Consider the following 19,016-nt stretch of genomic DNA (forward strand, 5'->3'; position numbering starts at 1 on the left):
AGGGTAAAGTAATGCGAGGGGAAGGGGAGGAGCAGGTGTGGTATTCGGAAGGACATGTAAGCGTGTATACGTGTGTGTGGACACGCCAATGGGTGCTTCCCAAAACAGCCGCCTTCTCCCCGCCTGTCTGTGATCACTGTGAGAGTCGCACACTGCCCCAGCCAACGGTCAACCGCTATAACCCCAGCCAACAGTCAACCGCTATAACCCCAGCCGACGGTCAACCGCTGCAACCCCAGCCGACGGCCAACCGCTGTAACCCCAGCCAACGGCCAACCGCATAGGTCATGCGCGCACAACCCCGGCGCACAACCCGTTCCACGCCTTTCCATGAGCCGAGCACCCCCGTGTCTGTTTGATGGTGATGCTGAAGACAACCCCCATCCACTCCCTCAACCGCCCAGCACCCCGCCCCAGCCGCCACCGCCTCACCTGCACCAGGCGGCTGCACACCTCCAGGTTTGCAGCCTGGTCGCCGCACGCCGTCATCTGGCCCACAGCCACCCGCACAGCGCCCACGTCAGCACCGGCGCCCGCCGCAGCAGCCACAGCTGCGGTCGCCGCATTCGGAGCCGGCGGCCCCGTCAGTGGTGGAGGCTGCTGCTGCTGCTCCTGCAGACCACTCCATGTAAGTGGGCAACAGGAGGGATGGCAGATGACACAGCAGGCACCCGGCCCACAATTCACAAACTGACTCGGTGGCGAGTACCGTATGATGCGGCGTTTGAAGCAAAACCGGACAAGTGCGTGTGCATGGTTGCATCTACCACGCATGATCATACACACACGCACGCGCACCTGCATTCCTGCAGCCGCAGTTGTGTGGAGGCCCCGACAGCCGCCGCGCCGGATGCGACCGGGGCCGCTTGGTGCGTTAACCGCACGACTGGCGATTGCGCAAGCAGCTAAATAACACCTCAGGCTGCTGCTGCTGCTGCCGCCAAGCAGTTGAGGTGCTGAAAGCAGTCCGGGGCTGGCCAGGCGCGGCCCTAGCGCATGCAGCGCGTTGCGGAGCGCCGGGCGAGCTGCGATGGAGGTAGATGCTGACCACCACACCGTGGGTGTTGCGCAAGGCCAGACCGAGCTGCTGTAAACGCCGGTGTCTGCGCAACACAGGAGCCCAGACTTCGCTGCAGCACCCAAGTTGCTGTGACCACCGGCTAGCTGAGCCCTTGTGCAGGCGTGGGAGAACGCCCTGAACATTCAGGTTGCGCAAGCAAACCTAACAAGCCTGGATTTTGTGGTAGTGCTGTGGATGTTTCAATGCAATGTATTTACTATGCTTGACGTGCGTGCCAAAGTTGGCTTCCTAGGAATGCATGCAACACTTCAGCTCATCGTCACCATCCGGCCCACTAAGCCAGTGGACAGCAAACCCACTGGGCCAGTGGGCTTTGGTTGTCATATAACCACGTAACATAACAATCAACTATACTAATGCTAAATTACAGTATTGTCACTCCAGGCCGGTGCGACAGCTGGCCCCGACAACATTCCGGGGACATCTCGCGGGCAGTGCAGCTCGCTGGCACCAGATACAGGGCAGCTGTCGATGCAGTTGATATACATAAGCATCGTTATGTATTGTTTGCAGCTTTGGGGATGCTATGGCAGCTCAACTTTTGCGGGGACCCCGATCACTAGCGCTTGGGCGGTGGCCCTTGGTGCGAGCGGTGCTTTCCTCGCTGCCAGCGAAACGTAATGGGTATTGCCGTGGGAGGCAGATGCGCGGGGGTGGGCGGCAGGGCGGCAGGCCGGCGGGAGGCAAAGCTGGGGGGTGGGAGGGGGTAGCGACCAGACAGCGTCTGTATTTTGGGGGATGGGTTATATCCGGCATATTTTTCAAAACATGCCGCGGACTATAATTGGATGTATAAACCGGTGGGAGGCCGGATATTATCTGGGCCGGATACACCTGGCAACATCCGGCCGCATATATGTGGCCGGATATAACTGGCTGAGTATACCTGGCCGGCTATTGCACAAACATCTGGCCCTTAAACCCACGCTCCCTGCGAGTGGATCGTGTAGGTGCGCATGTTCTCTGATGCACGTTACATGCACATGCACGTACGTGCCTGTCCCTGACATGGCTGCACAGAGGCTCTAGCGCCTCCAACCAGGGGAGCCCCTGCAGCTCGTGCGACCATCACGCCCAAGGTGGCGGCGCCACGCACTAGTGCAACCCTACTGTATTTGCTGACAGTAACACTGCCACCATGACCGCTACATCAATCCAGCACAGCTCCTAGCACCACAGAGCCATCCTACGTCTAGCGCTGTCTACACAATGGTTCGGGCGCCGCGGCGGTGTGCCCTGCGAGCACATACACATAGCGCCGGATGTAGAGGCACGTACGCATGATTGCGGTGCTACAAGGGGGGACAACCCGAGCATGCAGTGTGCACCCAGGGGCTATGCGGGCTGCATCCGGCAAACTCCATTGCATGCACCACATAGACCCTGCCAACAGTCCAACACCCTTGTTCCGCACCTGCTGAGCAATACCTACAAAATACCAGCGAGTAGACAGCAGGGGGAGCAGCGACTCTGAACGGGGGCACGCCAACCCTCCTCGGCAGGCTCAATTGATGCTGCAGCTCTCACTTGGGAGTGTTCGCTTGCAGTTGGGGGACGATACCGGGCACACGAAAAGCTACGTCGGGGTCAATGCGGGGCGGGCCATGCGAGCGTGGGGCAGGGGGTGGGGAGCGACGTGTGCGGCCCCAGACACCCCCCTGCCCAGGCAATGCCGCCCGCCCAGCCTGCACCACATTTGGTGGACTCCAGCCATACTGCACACGCCCAGTGCTGTACGGAGCATGAGAAGGACCGTGGTGGATTGGATGCACCGTGCTCTGGCTGGGTGGGATCATTCGAGCGTGGGGCAGGGGGTGGGGAGCGAGCGTGTGCGGCTCCAGCCACCGCCCTGCCCAGGCAATGCCGCCCGCCCAGCCTGCACCACATTTGGTGGACTCTAGCCATACTGCACACACCCAGTGCTGTACGAAGCACTTCAGCCCCGCCCCAGCCCCGCCCGAAGCGATTCTCAGGCAATGGGAAAGCGATTCACAGGCACGGTCGATGCTCGCACATGGGGAACATGTTGCTCTAAGGGGAGAGGGGGGCGATGCTGGAGTGCAGCGCAAGTTTGGGTGGGGGGCTGGGGGCATTGCGGGGCGGGACCAGGCGGGGGCGGGACAGGGGGTGGGCAGTGTGCGCGGTCCCCGACCCCCTCTATCCACGCCGCCTGCACGCCCAGCCCCTACTACTTCGCAGCCTCAATTGATGCTGCAGCTCGCAACCAGCTTGCCATTGGGGATACCCGGGAGTTATGGATTTGGGCACGCAAGGCTGGATGGGGCTGGGCGAATCATGTGCGCCAGGCCAGGGCTGGCGGGGATGGGACTGGCGGCGCGTGAGGCGTGTGATGGGCAGGTCAAGGCATACTGTCGTGAATGGAAGACAAAGACACAGGACGCAGGCGGAAGCGGGACTGTTTGCGAGGTGACGTGGGTGAGGTGCATGGGAGCGCGCGCCGGGACACCCCTGAGCATGTGTGTGACCGGAAGGGCAGCTGGGCGGAATCAGGCCGAGCAGTACTATTAGAAAGGCGTCATCGCAACGGGGAAAGCGCAAGCGGGCAGAGGGCACAGGCAGGGGAAGCGGGCGCTACGTGCCGAACGGCATCTCCTGTGGGCCTGTACAGGCAGCGTATGCTAGACGACAAGCAAGATGCTCCCGCCAAAGCGACATCTTGCGTTGACGCACCAGGGGCTGCGGTCAAGACTCCGCCAAGGTCCAAGGATGTAATACAGCCAGGCCTCGGCATGGGGGTGGCTGGCAGGGGTCGTACCTTGTTTTTGGATTCGGACACAGCCCGCCCCAAACCCGGGCAAACAAAGTCTCGCCCCAGACAGTAGCCCCCGGGAGGAATGTCTAGGAAACGGCATTGCCTGGGCAGGGGGGGGGGCTGGGGCCGCACACGCTCGCTCCCCACCCCCTCCTGACCCGAATGATCCCACCCCGCCAGGGCACGGTGCATCCAATCCACCACGGAACTTCTCATGCTTCGTACAGCACTGGGTGTGTGCAGTATGGCTAGAGTCCACCAAATGTGGTGCAGGCTGGGCGGGCGGCATTGCCTGGGCAGGGCGGTGGCTGGAGCCGCACACGCTCGCTCCCCACCCCCTGCCCCACGCTCGAATGATCCCACCCAGCCAGAGCACGGTGCATCCAATCCACCACGGTCCTTCTCATGCTCCGTACAGCACTGGGCGTGTGCAGTATGGCTGGAGTCCACAAAATGTGGTGCAGGCTGGGCGGGCGGCATTGCCTGGGCAGGGGGGTGTCTGGGGCCGCACACGTCGCTCCCCACCCCCTGCCCCACGCTCGCATGGCCCGCCCCGCATTGACCCCGACGTAGCTTTTCGTGTGCCCGGTATCGTCCCCCAACTGCAAGCGAACACTCCCAAGTGAGAGCTGCAGCATCAATTGAGCCTGCCGAGGAGGGTTGGCGTGCCCCCGTTCAGAGTCGCTGCTCCCCCTGCTGTCTGGTCGCTACCCCCTCCCACCCCCCAGCTTTGCCTCCCGCCGGCCTGCCGCCCTGCCGCCCACCCCCGCGCATCTGCCTCCCACGGCAATACCCATTACGTTTCGCTGGCAGCGAGGAAAGCACCGCTCGCACCAAGGGCCACCGCCCAAGCGCTAGTGATCGGGGTCCCCGCAAAAGTTGAGCTGCCATAGCATCCCCAAAGCTGCAAACAATACATAACGATGCTTATGTATATCAACTGCATCGACAGCTGCCCTGTATCTGGTGCCAGCGAGCTGCACTGCCCGCGAGATGTCCCCGGAATGTTGTCGGGGCCAGCTGTCGCACCGGCCTGGAGTGACAATACTGTAATTTAGCATTAGTATAGTTGATTGTTATGTTACGTGGTTATATGACAACCAAAGCCCACTGGCCCAGTGGGTTTGCTGTCCACTGGCTTAGTGGGCCGGATGGTGACGGTAAGATGAACACTTTGGCATTCATGTCACGAGCTTAAACTTTGTGACCTTAGATTGCACTCCATACAGTAAAACTAAACAATATCACATCAAGCTGAGCGATGGCGAGCAGCAGCAGTGTCATCGCTCGCGCAGGACAGTATGGCTCCCTGCTTTTGCAGGGTCCGGCCCTTTCCCAAGCAACCAGTAACCTAGGATCACTCTTTTCTAGCACACAAGCACCGCCCAGCGCGGACCTAAGCTTCTCGGAGCGCTCATCATTCGCTCTGGAGCGCCTGGACACGCTCACAGCATCGTCATCTGGGCGACAGCATGCATCTGGAGACGCTGGATTGTTTGTGGGGTTCGGTGGCGGGGCAGGCGGGCCGCTGACGGCCGCGCATGACTCCGGCCTGGCACCCACTATTTGCTTGTGGGACTCGCGGCTTGTCTCCTTTGACGTCTCCCGCCTGTTGGCCGAGGCGCACCGCGGCCGCCACCAGCCGCAGACACTCTCGGCGCAGCAGCCACAGCTGTCTCATCAGGAGCTGCTAGGGGCGCATCAGCACCTGCCACGGCTGCAGATGCACCTAGGGGGCGCAGACGGCGTCACACCCCGGCTGCAGCTGCATGCGCCGCTCACGCCGCCGGAGCTATGGGCGCCGCACGTGCTGCCAGGTGGGTGTGGATGCGGGGTGTCCACGGCTTCCAGCCTGACTACGGCGGGAAAGGGAGCTCAGCGGGGCTGGTTACGATACGAACTGGGCGCACGCCGGGGCGTGGGTGGCGATTGCCGTCTCTGGCTCGCTGGCTCGCTGATGCCGGGTGGATGCCGGGTGGGCTGGGCACACAGCTGGGGTCGGGGGAAGTGGAGGGCCACCGTGTCGTCGTCATGTTCGTGGGCCTAAGGCTCGGAGACACGGACTTGGCGGCCGCTCCCCCTCATACACACACACCGCACCAAGCATAAACGATTCCAGTTCTCACAACCTCCCCAACCCCCAACTCCAAATTCCAAATTCCCAACCCCACCAGGCGCACCCCGCCCGCTGCAGCCGCACCAGCCGCACCAGCCCCCTGCCCCCGCCGGCCTCCCCGCCACGCCTGCGCCCGCGCCTGCGCCCGCCCCTCCGGCCCCCGGCGGCCCCGCCCCCGCCCCGCTGCGGTGCGGCAACCGCGGCAACACCTACCAGCCCAGCCGGCGCAAGCGGGTCAACCGGCATGGGCTGGAGAAGCGGCTCAGCACGCCGCAGGTGGGAGGAGTGGGGGCGGCAGGGGGGCGCAGAGGGTGCTGGCGATCTGCGGTGAAGCCGCTGGCATGCAGCTGTGACGCGGGCGTGCATGGGCCGCAGCCCTGCCCAGCGCGTGTTACCACCGGCGCCATGCCGTCTCCCCAGCTCTCATGACGCCACTCCCTGTTTGACCCACCCTCGCCCTCAATACGTCTCTCGCGCGCTCCCTCTGCTGCGCTGCTCTCCGTGTGGCTCATCACAGGGCCGCGAGGTGTTGCTGCGGCGGCTGCGCAAGGGCCGCTGGCGCATCACGGTCGACTCCTTCCGCTGAGTGTGAGCGCCGGAGCCGGTATGGAGCAGCATTGGAGCGTTGAGCCGAGTGCCGGGGCAGAGCCGGAGCGGGGCAGGAGGGAGCAACGCCGGACGGGGGCCGGGGGGCATCGTGCCGGGTTGGCAGGGTAGGTGCGCACGTGGGGCTGTGGGCTCCGGCCGTGGAGGGGGTTTCGGTCCTAGACGCAGCCGGGATGGAGGAGGCAGGGGGACACAGGTGTGGCGCAGCGTAGTGCTGAGTGAAGCAGAATGGGGGCAAAAGTGCCGGAGCCCAGTAAGCCGGAGGTAGGTGGTGCAGGTGAGGGCAGGGCAGGGCAGGCACACACGCTGGGTTGTCGTCTCCGCCTGCTGCGGCCTGCGGAGCGAACGAGGGGCAGGTCCCGTGAGCGGACAGGCGTGCAGTGGCGGGGCACCTACCCCAGGCGCCAGAGGCGCCAAGACTCCTGAGCAGTGAGCGGTGGGCAGGCCCGGTTGTGGGTAAGACGTTTGACTGGTGCACTGGATAAGGTGCGCATGCGGATGCCGGCTGAGGACGAATGTAATACGGGTTCAGTTATGCATGCGCTACGTTTCGCTCAAAGTGCAGGTCACTCAGCTGCGCAGTGCGCCAACCTCGTGTCACGCCCCTGCTTCCCTGGACCATCTGGGCGACTTGGCCCCCTGCCGCATCAGCCAGACATACATTGAGTACGGTAGCCTGTCACTACCACCAGGTAATTTACAGCAGCTTAGTGGCGACGGGCAATGGTTGTCTGCTTGTCTGGTTGGGCACAGGGCTGGCGTGTGCTGCTGTGTGCGGCGCCTCAACAAGGCCTTACCACACATGGCTGCCATGCGTGCCGGGGCATGGCGCTGGCAAAGTGGCACTGCCATACGCGCCCGTACGCCTATGCCCGTGTGCGTCCGTAGTGCTACACAAATGCGGTAGCCAAGGAGCCACCGCGCCAATGCAAAAAGTGAAGTTGTTGCCTCTTACTCAGCGGTCACACCAAGGTGAACACTGCTCGTGCGAGAGCTGCACAGCCTCCCAACAGCAACAACCGCCATTACAGGTCCTGGCGGCACAGGCTTTGCCACATGCCACTCCTCCCATACAAGGCGGCCTACCTTGTCGACCCGTCATCCTGCCGCCGCCCCTACGCCCTGCGTTACTGCTATGCTGCAGTACTGCTGCGGCCGCCAACCTGCCTTCCGCCAACCTGCCTTCAATACCGTCACCCACATGCCAGCATGCACCATGCCGGACCTACCACCGCTGCGTCGTGCTGTTCGGACAAGAGCCTTTTGTGTGTTGAGACAGAAGCCCCTCTCGAAGCAGGCCGCACCCCACACATCTCTCACACGGTCTATCTCACGCGTCACATGCCCACAATCCTGCTAGCAGGAATGCACGAATACTCATTTGCAGGTGGCCACCGCCTTGTGTACCTGCTCCGTCAGCAACAGCAGGCGCTGCAGGACCTGCAGGTCACATTCCCACGCCGCCCCGACCCGCCCCGCTACCGCCTCGCCCTGCCCTACTGCCGCCCCGTCCCGCCTTGCTGCCACCCCGCCCTGCCCCACTGCCGCCCACCCTGATCCGCTGCCGCCTGCCCAGGCCGCTCCACACCCACCACCGCTGCATTACGCGGTTTGGACAACAGCCTTGTTGTGTATATACTTGGACACAGGTTCTCTTGCACAGTAGGCCGAACCTCACACACTTTTAACACGGTTTAATGCCTCACATGCCCACAACCCTACCAGGCACAAGACACGATGTCCACCGCCTGCTCCACCAACAGCAACAGGTGCTCGATGAACTGCAGGTCACCCTCCCACGCCGCCATTCCGACTGGCCTCGTTACTGCCTTGCCTGCATCCCGCGCCCCGAGTGCCGCCTGCTCCTGCCCTACTTCTGCCGTGGGAGCAGCCGGCACTGGCGCGGAGCGGAGGTGGTCGTCCCACAGCTCACGGATCACCTGCAGCCGGGCAGCAGCAGCAACCAAACAGCAACAGTATCATGTGAGCAGTTGGATGTATTGGGGCACTGCTGCCCAGGAGGGGACCACCAGTGCAACGGCCGGCGGACAGCTGAAAGGCACGTGGGTGGGGAGGTGGGTGGGAGCTGGGCTAAGATGCGTGTGGAGCAGCATGTGGCTGGACACAGCACACCCAGCAGCCGCCGGTGCCCTGCACCCCACATTTCGAGTTTACAATCTAATGAAAGGTGTCCCTACCTCATTGATGGCAGGGGCCCAGCACTGACTGTCCAAGGTCGCCAGGTGTCCGTCATCCGCCTTGCATGCCGACACCTGCGGGCAGCCAGGCGCCTCGCCGGCCGCCGCCGCCGCTGCCCGGTACAGCTGCAGAGCTGCGATGGGGTCATCGCACCAGACAACCGCTACGGCAGAGCCAAAGCCGCAGGCGGCAAAGCTGCAGCGCCGCACCTTCACTTCCCCAGGGGCTTCTGCCGCTGCCGCTGTCCCCGCCGGGCTGCCCGGAGCTACGGCTGCTGCTGCTGCTGTTGCTGCTGTGGCCGGCGGCGGCGACCGGGCCACCAGGCTCTCAAGCCACTCCTTCAGCCGCGCCGCGCCGCCACCGCTTGCTGCTCCATCAGGCCCGCAGGTCAGCTGCCACACGAGCGGCCCACGCAGCAGCACGTACATGTTGTCAAGCCTGGTGCGTGGACGCCTGTCATCCCCATCTGCCTCGTATGCAGCTATCGCAGCCTCCACCCGTGCCACCGTTGCCGCGGCCTCCGCCTCAGCCGTGTCCCACATGCGCGCCGCCGCCCGCTCCAGCACCTGCTGCGCCGTCACCTCCGTCACTGCTGCAGGCGCTGCTGGCGTGGCGGCGCTGCCTGCGGCCTGCCTGTGCCCTCCTGCGCCTCCCGAGTACCGCGGCCGTGTCTGCAGGCTGAGGTATGAGACCCAATAACGCCCAAACTGGAGCTTCTCCGGCATGCCGCCAACCGCCCTCACCACCGCCTGCAACCTCGCCGCCACCTCGGCAGAAGGCTGGCGCCAAATAATCAACCTCAAAACCCCCAGCTCCACGCGGTCGGTCGCCGCCAGCAGCCGGGAAAAGAGCGTGTGCGGCTGCAGCTGAGATATGACGTCGTCGGAGTGCTCGGTCATGCGCTTGACCTACACCGTGTGGCGAAAGAAAGTTGAAGACGTGGGCGGTAAGTGAACTGCACCTCATTGCGGCAGTGTGCGCTGAAGGCGCAACCCTACTCGTGCCGAAGGCGAACCTTTGCCAGCTTCCCGCCGCCGCCCCCGTCACCGCTAACCTCCGTCACCCCGGCCCGAACCTCACCTTGAGCAGCGGCAGCCGGCGCCCCGTCGCCGCCAGCACCGGCAGCAGCACCAACGCGGCGTGGTGCAAGTCATCTTCATGTAGGTCTACACACGTGATCCTGCCGCCCGTGAACCCGACCTCCAACCACGCCCGCCCAGGCCACCGCAGGCGCTCCAGTGCCGGCGGCGGCGACACCAGCAGCCGCCGCACCGTCAACAGCTCCTCCACATCCTCATCAAACATACCGTGGAACGCCTCGTCATCGCTGGCGTCCCTTAGAGCAGCACCCGCCGGGCTGTTCGCTGCCTTATCATACCCCACATGGTCGTCCTCGTCATCCCAAATATAGTCGTCGCCGCCCCATTCTGTACCCCAGTCCTCCCCGTCCAGGTCAAGCTGCCGGAGCTGCGGCAGCTGCACCAGGCTGCGCACGTGCGACATGCGCAGGATGCCGGGGCTATCCGCCATGACGCGCACGGTGTGTAGGCTGCTGCCGGCGAAAGCTTCTAGGTCGCGCAGGCAGGGCCTGGCAGGGAGGTTGAGCCCCTCAAGCGCCGGGAAAGCGGCACGCAGCCTGGTGTGGAGAGCGTGCATATTGTAGAAGCCATACCTGCCAATGCCGCACGGTTGCGTACCGAGCGCTAGTATGCGCACGTGTCGCAGAGTCCCCGCCAGCACGACCGCCACGGTGACCAGCGAGGGCAGGTCCAGGGGCAGCTTCAGACGCAGCTCGGTGATGTTGCGCGCCACATCGGCACTCACGCCGGCCACGCACAGGGAGGCCAGCAACGCCGGGTGCTGAATGGCGTCTCCATGCTCGCTGTCCACGTCTTCATCCGTGTCTTCAACCGCGTCTTCATCCGCATCGTCTTCGTCCGCATCGTCTTCATCCGCATCGTCTTCATCCGCGTCGTCATTCGCGTCTTCCTCGTCCCTTTTAAATGTTATGGACAAGAGGCTGCAGCGCCGGAACCGCGCCACAGGCGAGGTGAAGCCGGTCTGCGCGGCCCCAGGAGGCTGCGACTTCATCGCGCGATTCCATGTCCAGCAGAGCTCCACACTGCGAAGGTTGGCGTCCACAAAATCGCGCAGCGCTTTGCAGGCGAGCCGTGCGCCCGACCACCCTTTGCCCCCCGACGTCGTGCCAAGAATGCGGTCCCCAGCGTTGATGTCTAGCTGCCGAAGCACATCTAGGAGATTATGCGCATGTGGTTGGTCTGCGTCGATTGAGCCTGTTCCATCACGACGCGAGGGGGATGTTTCCATGGTACGTTCCTGTTTGTGCCTGTATGTGCCTGTATCCTCACAGACTTGTCTACAGTGCCGATGGGCTCTTGATTATATATTGGTGGAAAGTCTACGGTATGATTGTCCTCAGGTTGCAACTGATTGGGTTCAGCTCCACCGCCAGTCCAGCCACCGCCCAGACCCTGTCCCAATCTCCGCTTCCCCGGCTGCAGCCACCTCCTGACTCCAAGTAGGTGCATTCCGACAACAGCCGCAGCGCCGCATGGCGTTACAGCCCTAACGTGTCTTATGCCGTACTCACCAGGGGAGGTACCTTTACTGCTCATTCCTCCTCCTTCTACCTTGTGTACAATAGCTTCGTGTAAAAAATAATGGCTGTGTGCAGTCGGCGGCGGCCGGGAACGTGTGTTTACCAGCTTGACAGGGCCCCCCCTTTCTGAAGTGTATAGGTGCGCCGCGCCCCTTGCGGTGGCCGGGGCACGCCAACCTCTGGCCCCCCTCCCTCCTGCTACAACGCGGTAGCGCCGTCGCCGTCGCCGCCATCACCACTCCATGCAGAGGCGGCTGCTGTGTCCGTTGGCGCTGCTGCTGCTGCTGCTGCTGCTGGTGCCTTCATGACTGCGGGCGGCAGTAGCAGCGCCAGGTTGGTTGCGGCCAGGCGGCCCACGTCCACTGCTACAGCCCCCGGGCCCAGCGGCTGCTCGGCCAGGGCGGTGCGCAGCTGCACCAGCCGCTCGCCCACCTGGGGGGTAGGAGCGTGGGGTAGGAGGGAGGAGGTATGATGTGCAGGCGTGTAATGATTGGGTAACTGGCAGCTGCGGAGTATTCCGCTATAAGGAATCCGGCATGTTGCGCAACACGGTATATGTACATGAAAGCGCTAGGCGCCTCTAGTAGGCCGTAGGACACCGTTCCCTTGCAGTCTGCTCCCTCACACACATGTACCCCCTACGCCCTATCCCCCAGCCACCCCAGTCCTCCCCTGTCGCTCCCTGCCCCCACCTGCGGCAGCGCCAGCGCCAGCCTGCACTGCAGCCGCGCCAGTGCGCCCAGGTGCGTCTCGTGCGCGCGCCGCAGCCCCCGCACCGCCACCGCCGCCACGGCCAGGTCGCACGCGCGGAGCAGCGTGCTGCCGGGGCCGCTGAGGGGCATGGGGGGGAAGGAGGAGGTGGGAGGAGGGGAGAATGGTGGGGAGGGAGGCGGAGGGAGGGCAGAATGGTTGATTATGTGGCTTGTCAATGCAGGCGCAGCCGGTGTGCTATGCCTTGCCCCGCGCCTCCACCTAACTGACCTTGCCGCCACTTCGCAAGTCACGAGCCCCAAACACACACTCGCCCGCCGCTCCCGCCCCCTTAGTTATGAATGTAACCACCACCCCACGCGCCCACCTGTAGTTGCGTGCCGCCCCCATGAGTGCCTCGCCCAGCACCCAGGTGCAGTGCTGGTAGCACGACTCCGTGGCTGGGTAGTGGCAGGGAGGGCAGGGCAGGGCAGGGGAGGGCAGGGAGGGGGAGGCAAGTGTGTGCGCATTGGGTTTGTGTAGGGGAATGGCGGGAGGAAAGGGAGGGAAGGGAGGGGGCTTGTCTGGCGGTGTGGCCATCCTGATATGTCACACTCCCACCAACCCATACCGCCTGCCCCTCGTGTCCCTGCCTCCACCTCCCCCTGCTCCCTCCATCTCCCTCCATCTCCCTCACTCCGTGTGCCGTACTGCCGGTAGAAGGGCGCCAGGCTCCGCAGCTCGCCCGCCGCCCGCTGCGCATCGCCGTACAGACACACGTCCCACTGGGGGGCAGCGCTGGCAGGGCTGTCACTGGGGCAGGGTTCACCAGCAGGGGAGGAGGCGGGCGCCGGAGAGGCGGCTGTGCCCTCCAGCATGTGCTCTATGGCCACCAGCTTCTGCGGAGGTTGCAGGTGGGAGGTGGGGGTGGAGGTGGCAGCATGGGTCAGGGGAGTGCGGCTGAGGGGTACTCGACATGACTCGCCAGCTCTCTTGATGATGCATACATGGTGGTGTGGACGCAGTCTGCAAGCGCCACCCTAAGGCCACGTCCCCACTTATCCATCCGCAAAAGCTCGATGCAACTCCCTGCTACAAGCACCGCACCCAGATGCCGCCCGCCCGCCCCACCTGCTGCACCCCCAGCTGCTCCTCCCAGTGCGGCCCCAGGTCGGGCAGCAGCAGCCGAAGACCCTGCAGCGAGCGCAGCAGCGCGGCGGCGGCAGCGCCCGTGTCGACGCCGGCGGAGGAGTCGCCCACAGCCAACTGCGACACCATCCGTTTACATTTGCAGGTTCGTATCCGTAGCTCTTAACTTGATTGCTGCCCAGAGCACCCAAAGACGTCCAAGCCTTTAACTCTTGGCGCAACACTGTGTCTACATATTTGCAAATCCTTTCCATCTGGTGTCGCGGGATCCTCGGGCCCCTCCCTAACGGGCCCATTCGTCCATGGCCATAAGCAACACCATAGCGCACCACACGACGCCCTCGAGCTCGGCGTCGTACCCCGCCCTGCCCCGGCCTGCCGCCGCTGCCCCTGCCCCCGCCGCCCTACATCCCTGGCTGCGGGGCGGGCTGCTGCGGCCGGTGCCCCTGGCCGTGTGCGTACGCGGCTCGGCCCTTGTCTCTGTGCTGGCGGCAGGGCATGCGGTCGCGTGTGGCGTGCAGCAGCCCGGCCGGGCCCAGCTGCAGCTCCGCCACGGCGATGCCTGTCTGGAGTGCATCGGGTAGGCGAGCGATGACGGAGCCCCAGGGGTCCACGACTGGGGAGGGGGAAGAGGGGCGGGGGCGGAGAGGGAGGGAGGAGCGGGAGGGAGGGGAAGGAGGGGAGCCAGTCAGTGATGCGAAGGTGGGTAGAGGGTTGGTGGGAAAGGAGGGCCGCAAGCAGCCGGTGTCACCACCAGGGTAAGCTGGAGCCGCCCCGAACCCAGCCTCCTCCAGTCCTTCCCGCACCCTGCCTCCCTCCCTCTCCTCGGGATGCAGCGCTCACTGATGGCGTGTCCATAGCTCTCCCGTTTGGCATTGTGGCGGCCCGCCTGCGCCGCCGCCACCACGTAGGCCTGGCACTCGATGGCGCGGGCGCGCAGCAGCACCTCCCTGCCCGCCGCCGCCGCCGCCGCCGCCGCCAGGAGTGTGTGTGACAAGAGGGCGGGAGGGCGGGCAGAGGCGGGAGGGCGGGCAGGGGCGGGGGGGCAGGCAGGGGCGGGAGGGCGGGAGGGCGGGGCTGACATGTGCACGGCGGCGGATGCTAGGAGACCACACCAGTGTGTGCGTGTGTGTGTGTGTATGTGTGTGTGTGTGTGTGTGATGGGGCAGCGGCGGTTTTCGGTGCAAGCCGCCGCCCAACACCGCCCTGTGCTACAGCCGCCCCACACCGCCCCGCCCCACACCGCCCCGCGCTACAGCCGCCCCGACACCCTCCCTACGGCCGCCCCGACACCCTCCCTACAGCCGCCCCGACACCCTCCCTACAGCCGCCCCGACACCCTCCCTACAGCCCTCCCGCGCCGCACTGCCCGCCCTGGCCGCGCGCACCAGTGGGCGGCGCCGGTGACGACGGTGAAGGCGGAGGGAACGGCCAGCACCTGGATGGGGGGGGGCGGGGCAGCCGCGGGAGCGGGCGGTGCGGGCGAGGGTGGGTGGGGGTGGGGGCGGGTACCGCGAGAAGGACGCGGGGCATGGGGGCGTGTGGGAGAGGGGGAGTGCAGCGACAGAGAGGAGATTTGCGCACGGGACTTCCCACCCGCCCGCGTGCACCTCCTGTGTGCCTTGTACTTCCCCCCATTGCCACCCGGCACAAGCACTCCAGTCCTCCACGGCTCCAGCGCCACCCTCTGCCCATCCCACCCCATCCCGCCCCCCTGGCATCCCCTCCCCATGCCCTCTCCCCCCCCCGCCCTACCTGCGCCCCGCGCTCCCAGGTGAGGTGCGCGAACAGCTCTGGGAAGCGCAGGTCGTAGCAGGTGGTGAGGCCCAGGCGGCCCGCGGGCGTGTCCACAACCACCGCCTGCGGGGGGGCGCGTGTGTGGCGTGTGGGGCGTGTGTGTGGAGGGGCCAGGGGCCAGGGGCTAGGGGTTAGGGGTCATGGGTGGGTTGTAAATACCAGCCCAAACTAAACCAATGAAAACGAGTGGGAGTGTCCGATCCAAGGAGGGGTGGGTGGGTAGTGCGATAGCTGGGAGCAGGTGCGTCCAGGTGCAGGTGCAGGTGCGTGTTGGGTGGAGCTGGGGTGGGGAGCCGCCGAAAGGAGTGGGGATGTGAGCCGCCGCCGCTCGCCAACACACCGCCGGGAGCGCTCGTGCGCGCCTGCCTCGTCCCGGCTGCCTTCCCCCGGCTGCACCACACCGCACCACACAGCACCACACCGCACTGCACAGCTGTCGGCCGACTACTCGCCATGCACCCCAGTGCTGGACTGCTGCACGGCCCTGCACCTGTCACAGCTACGCACCCACCTGCCCACAGCCCCCGCTCGTCCCACCCCCTCCCCGCCCGCCTCGCCTCACCGCCCGCCTACTACACACGTACCCACCCCCTGTCCGCCCACCTCGCCTCAACCCCACACGTACCCACCCCCCTCCCCGCCCCCACCCCACCTCACCTGCCCACAGCCCCCTCTCCTCCGTCCCCTCCTCCGCCCCCTCCTCCTCCGCCCCCTCCCCCACCTGGCTGCCTGGCGCGGTAGTGCGGCTCTCCATGAGCAGTGGGCCGTTGGGCACGTCCACGTCAAACAGGTGGATCTGGGGGGCGGGGTGGGAGACACGGGTGGGAGGGCACACAGGAGTAAACACGCTAGAGTCGGTGAGCGTGGATGCGTGTGTGTGTGTGTGTGTGTGTGTGTATTTACTTGTTGAATGAGCGCAGCGGTATGAGCAGGGGGCAAAGGTAGGGCATGAAGCGGCAGTGCGTATCACACATGGGGCGAAGGCTGCAGCTGGCGTAGACCCACAAGCGCAATCCGCCCGCACAGGGGGGGGCGGCTTACTCCTTGCTTGCCATGTGTAGGCCGCGCGCACACGCGCGCACGGCACATGCACAGGCTGCTTCAACAGCTCCGTCTCACGTTCTTTGGGCTTCGCGAAGATTAACCGCCACCCTCTTGAAACTGGCATAAACTACCCCTCCATACACCCTTACTCACAATCAAGCTCATACACGCCGGCGCCCTCCCTTCCCCCCCCCCCCAAACACACACACACACACACACACACACACACACACACACACACACACACACACACATCTGCATCGCATACACTGTCCCACGCGTAATGTTTTCCTTGTGCTCTTTAACACACACACACACACACACACACACACACACACACACACACACACACACACACACGTTGTTTAGCGCGCCCAGGGTGCGGAGCATGGACGCATACAGGTGCATCGCGGGGTCAGGCCGAATGGTCGCCCGTGGGGTTACAGGCTTATCGCGGGTAAGTATGACTACCTGGGTGACGACAACCACGCGACGCTCGGTAAATTGGTAGGTATCCGTAAGTAACTCCGGCGTCGTCTGGGCGGGCTTTCGTTTCGTTTTTTTAACACACACACACACACACACACACACACACACGCACGCACCTTCCTGTACACCGCCGCCAGCTCGCCGGCGTCGTCCACCACCACGTGCGTATTGTAGCTGCGGGGGCATGTGTGTGTGTATGTGTGTGTGTGTGTGTGTGCGTGTGTGTGAGAGAGAGAGAGTGCATGTGATTGTGAGCGTGTGTCTGTATCACAAATTGAACGTGTGCGTGTGGCCGACGTCTGCTGCCAGCGCCTGCCCCGTATCAGCCCTAGGCCGCGGCCGCACCGCTGCGCCGCCTCTCCTGCGCCAAGTCCCGTGCATTGCAAACCACCCAGCCCTGCACCCGCGGGGCTCCGCCACGCGGTCCCCGCCCCCAGCCCCCCGCTCCATTCTTCCCTCCCCCGCTCCCAGCTCCCCTCCCTGCCGCCGCCTCCCTACCCCCCTCAGACACCCACACCCACACCCACACTCACGCACATAACAACGCCCTCACACCTTCTCACCCACACCTTGACACACTCACATGTGCTGCGGGTCCGGCCCCACCTCCTGGAAGCCGCCCAGGGACAGCCACAACCCGTGTGTCCTGTGGGCGTGGGTGTGGGTGTGGGTGTGTCGTCGAGGGAGGGGGGAGGGAGGAGGGAGCGCACAGGGCGAGGGTGCAGACAAGAAAGGGCAGTGTGTTAAAGAGCACAAGGAGAACATAAGGCGTAGGACAGTGTTACCCATGCACTGTGTGTGCCATACGTGTGTCCAGGGTGCGTGTGTACACCGAAGTTCTTGGCGGGGAGTGCATGTGTGTGCATGTGTGTGCAGGTGGGAGGTGGGAGGTGGGAGGTGGGCGAGCCCACACGCCACCACGGCCCAACACGCGGGCGCATGTGTACCGCACACGCCCACATGCGCCAGGCCGGCAACGGCACTCGGTCGGCGCTCCAGCACACCGGCATCGCCCCCCCCCACCCTACCACCCCCACACACAGGCAGCCATGACTGCCGCTGCTCTGCTTGACCAGCCGCATACTGCCAACACCCAGCCGCGGCCACACTCCCAATTCCTAGCCGTGAGCTCCCGCCCTGCCCCGCCCCGCCCCGCGCCCAACCCCGCCTATCCCTCCACCCCTGTCCACCACCCCCACCCCCTGCAACTATCGCTTGCAGCTAACGCCTCTGCCTGTGCTCCGCTAGTTTTAGTTGGGTTTGGGTTAGCTTGGACTGGTATTCGCAACCCCACCCCACACACCACCATGCCTACACCAGCCTGCCAAGCCCTCCCCCCCTTCACCCCATGCACCCTCCCACCTGGCCAGCTGGCGGTATTGGTCCATCAGCGGGCCGGTCAGGGGCTGCGCCGCCGCCAGCGACTGGGCGGGGCTGTCGCCGATGAAGCCAAAGCACTCGGGCAGGAACAGCAGCCGGCAGCCGGCGGCGGCGGCGTCCTGGCGGGGGTGGGGTAGATGGGGTGGGGTGGGGGCCATTGCAAGCAGGGATGCGAGCAGGGCGGAATGGGTGGGAGGGGGATCATTGTTAGGGGGTGCATACACGGATGTACTGTAGGGTAAAGGAATGGGAGGGGAAGGGGAGGAGCAGGTGTGGTATTCGGAAGGACATGTAAGCGTGTCTACGTGTGTGTGGACACGCCAATGGGTGCTTCCCAAAACAGCCGCCTTCTCCCCGCCTGTCTGTGATCACTGTGAGAGTCGCACACTGCCCCAGCCAACAGTCAACCGCTATAACCCCAGCCGACGGTCAACCGCTACAACCCCAGCCAACGGCCAACCGCTATAACCCCAGCCAACGGCCAACCGCATAGGTCATGCGCGCACAACCCCGGCGCACAACCCGTTCCACGCCTTTCCATGAGCCGAGCACCCCCGTGTCTGTTTGATGGTGATGCTGAAGACAACCCCCATCCACTCCCTCAACCGCCCAGCACCCCGCCCCAGCCGCCACCGCCTCACCTGCACCAGGCGGCTGCACACCTCCAGGTTTGCAGCCTGGTCGCCGCACGCCGTCATCTGGCCCACAGCCACCCGCACAGCGCCCACGTCAGCACCGGCGCCCGCCGCAGCAGCCACAGCTGCGGTCGCCGCATTCGGAGCCGGCGGCCCCGTCAGTGGTGGAGGCTGCTGCTGCTGCTCCTGCAGACCACTCCATGTAAGTGGGCAACAGGAGGGATGGCAGATGACACAGCAGGCACCCGGCCCACAATTCACAAACTGACTCGGTGGCGAGTACCGTATGATGCGGCGTTTGAAGCAAAACCGGACAAGTGCGTGTGCATGGTTGCATCTACCACGCATGATCATACACACACGCACGCGCACCTGCATTCCTGCAGCCGCAGTTGTGTGGAGGCCCCGACAGCCGCCGCGCCGGATGCGACCGGGGC

At 64.7% G+C, this 19,016-nt stretch overlaps 6 protein-coding genes across 6 annotated transcripts in view; 2 read left to right on the forward strand and 4 right to left on the reverse strand.

The window, feature by feature from the left end:
* The window catches only part of CHLRE_14g608900v5 (uncharacterized protein), a 3,326-nt gene extending 3,254 nt beyond the window's left edge, over positions 1 to 72 (forward strand). The window contains exon 3 of the mRNA XM_043069936.1: positions 1 to 72. This exon is cut by the window's left edge and continues 716 nt beyond it. The gene's annotated coding sequence lies outside the window, so the exon portion shown is untranslated.
* A 58-nt stretch (positions 73 to 130) lies between these two features.
* Positions 131 to 1,262, reverse strand: CHLRE_14g608950v5 (uncharacterized protein). The gene is made up of 3 exons (XM_043069937.1): positions 799 to 1,262; positions 433 to 612; positions 131 to 324 (listed from the first exon to the last, which is right to left on the reverse strand). The coding sequence occupies exons 1-3, from the start codon at positions 802 to 804 to the stop codon at positions 286 to 288; spliced, it is 225 nt and encodes a 74-aa protein (XP_042916610.1). The 5' UTR covers positions 805 to 1,262; the 3' UTR covers positions 131 to 285.
* Positions 1,263 to 4,776: 3,514 nt separating this feature from the next.
* Positions 4,777 to 7,109, forward strand: CHLRE_14g608970v5 (uncharacterized protein). The gene is made up of 3 exons (XM_043069938.1): positions 4,777 to 5,671; positions 6,029 to 6,246; positions 6,488 to 7,109. The coding sequence occupies exons 1-3, from the start codon at positions 5,116 to 5,118 to the stop codon at positions 6,554 to 6,556; spliced, it is 843 nt and encodes a 280-aa protein (XP_042916611.1). The 5' UTR covers positions 4,777 to 5,115; the 3' UTR covers positions 6,557 to 7,109.
* Positions 7,110 to 7,261: 152 nt separating this feature from the next.
* On the reverse strand, positions 7,262 to 11,156 carry CHLRE_14g608990v5 (uncharacterized protein). The gene is made up of 3 exons (XM_043069939.1): positions 9,856 to 11,156; positions 8,775 to 9,683; positions 7,262 to 8,516 (listed from the first exon to the last, which is right to left on the reverse strand). Exons 1-3 carry the CDS (start codon positions 10,864 to 10,866, stop codon positions 8,295 to 8,297), a joined length of 2,142 nt encoding a protein of 713 aa, XP_042916612.1. The 5' UTR covers positions 10,867 to 11,156; the 3' UTR covers positions 7,262 to 8,294.
* Positions 11,157 to 11,220: 64 nt separating this feature from the next.
* Positions 11,221 to 13,436, reverse strand: CHLRE_14g609010v5 (uncharacterized protein). The gene is made up of 5 exons (XM_043069940.1): positions 13,217 to 13,436; positions 12,783 to 12,984; positions 12,474 to 12,546; positions 12,088 to 12,226; positions 11,221 to 11,827 (listed from the first exon to the last, which is right to left on the reverse strand). The coding sequence occupies exons 1-5, from the start codon at positions 13,361 to 13,363 to the stop codon at positions 11,594 to 11,596; spliced, it is 795 nt and encodes a 264-aa protein (XP_042916613.1). The 5' UTR covers positions 13,364 to 13,436; the 3' UTR covers positions 11,221 to 11,593.
* Positions 13,437 to 13,490: 54 nt separating this feature from the next.
* CHLRE_14g609030v5 (uncharacterized protein) lies at positions 13,491 to 19,016 on the reverse strand. The gene is made up of 10 exons (XM_043069941.1): positions 18,952 to 19,016; positions 18,586 to 18,765; positions 17,927 to 18,063; positions 17,148 to 17,210; positions 16,681 to 16,738; positions 15,753 to 15,827; positions 14,990 to 15,094; positions 14,623 to 14,672; positions 14,078 to 14,184; positions 13,491 to 13,850 (listed from the first exon to the last, which is right to left on the reverse strand). Exons 1-10 carry the CDS (start codon positions 18,955 to 18,957, stop codon positions 13,639 to 13,641), a joined length of 993 nt encoding a protein of 330 aa, XP_042916614.1. The 5' UTR covers positions 18,958 to 19,016; the 3' UTR covers positions 13,491 to 13,638.

This window comes from Chlamydomonas reinhardtii, chromosome 14, assembly GCF_000002595.2.
Source record: "Chlamydomonas reinhardtii strain CC-503 cw92 mt+ chromosome 14, whole genome shotgun sequence".
NCBI classification, from domain to species: domain Eukaryota; kingdom Viridiplantae; phylum Chlorophyta; class Chlorophyceae; order Chlamydomonadales; family Chlamydomonadaceae; genus Chlamydomonas; species Chlamydomonas reinhardtii.

Bases quoted from the DNA above. Each gene is read 5' to 3' on its own strand.
- CHLRE_14g608950v5 (XM_043069937.1), bottom strand. The intron at 325-432 runs GTGAGGCGGTGG...GCTCATGGAAAG, and splicing joins TGTGCAGCCGCCTGGTGCAG to GCGTGGAACGGGTTGTGCGC.
- CHLRE_14g608970v5 (XM_043069938.1), top strand. From the start codon at position 5,116: ATGGCGAGCAGCAGCAGTGTCATCGCTCGCGCAGGACAGTATGGCTCC. The intron at 5,672-6,028 runs GTGGGTGTGGAT...CAACCCCACCAG, and splicing joins GGCGCCGCACGTGCTGCCAG to GCGCACCCCGCCCGCTGCAG. The intron at 6,247-6,487 runs GTGGGAGGAGTG...GGCTCATCACAG, and splicing joins AGCGGCTCAGCACGCCGCAG to GGCCGCGAGGTGTTGCTGCG.
- CHLRE_14g608990v5 (XM_043069939.1), bottom strand. From the start codon at position 10,866: ATGAAGTCGCAGCCTCCTGGGGCCGCGCAGACCGGCTTCACCTCGCCT. The intron at 9,684-9,855 runs GTGAGGTTCGGG...CACACGGTGTAG, and splicing joins GCCGGCTGCCGCTGCTCAAG to GTCAAGCGCATGACCGAGCA. The intron at 8,517-8,774 runs GTAGGGACACCT...GCCCGGCTGCAG, and splicing joins GGGCCCCTGCCATCAATGAG to GTGATCCGTGAGCTGTGGGA.
- CHLRE_14g609010v5 (XM_043069940.1), bottom strand. From the start codon at position 13,363: ATGGTGTCGCAGTTGGCTGTGGGCGACTCCTCCGCCGGCGTCGACACG. The intron at 12,985-13,216 runs GTGGGGCGGGCG...CAACCTCCGCAG, and splicing joins AGCAGCTGGGGGTGCAGCAG to AAGCTGGTGGCCATAGAGCA. The intron at 12,547-12,782 runs GTGAGGGAGATG...GCCACTACCCAG, and splicing joins CCGGCAGTACGGCACACGGA to CCACGGAGTCGTGCTACCAG.
- CHLRE_14g609030v5 (XM_043069941.1), bottom strand. The intron at 17,211-17,926 runs GTGGGAGGGTGC...CCACGCCCACAG, and splicing joins CAATACCGCCAGCTGGCCAG to GACACACGGGTTGTGGCTGT. The intron at 14,185-14,622 runs GTGCGCGCGGCC...GGCGGCGGGCAG, and splicing joins GTCACCGGCGCCGCCCACTG to GGAGGTGCTGCTGCGCGCCC.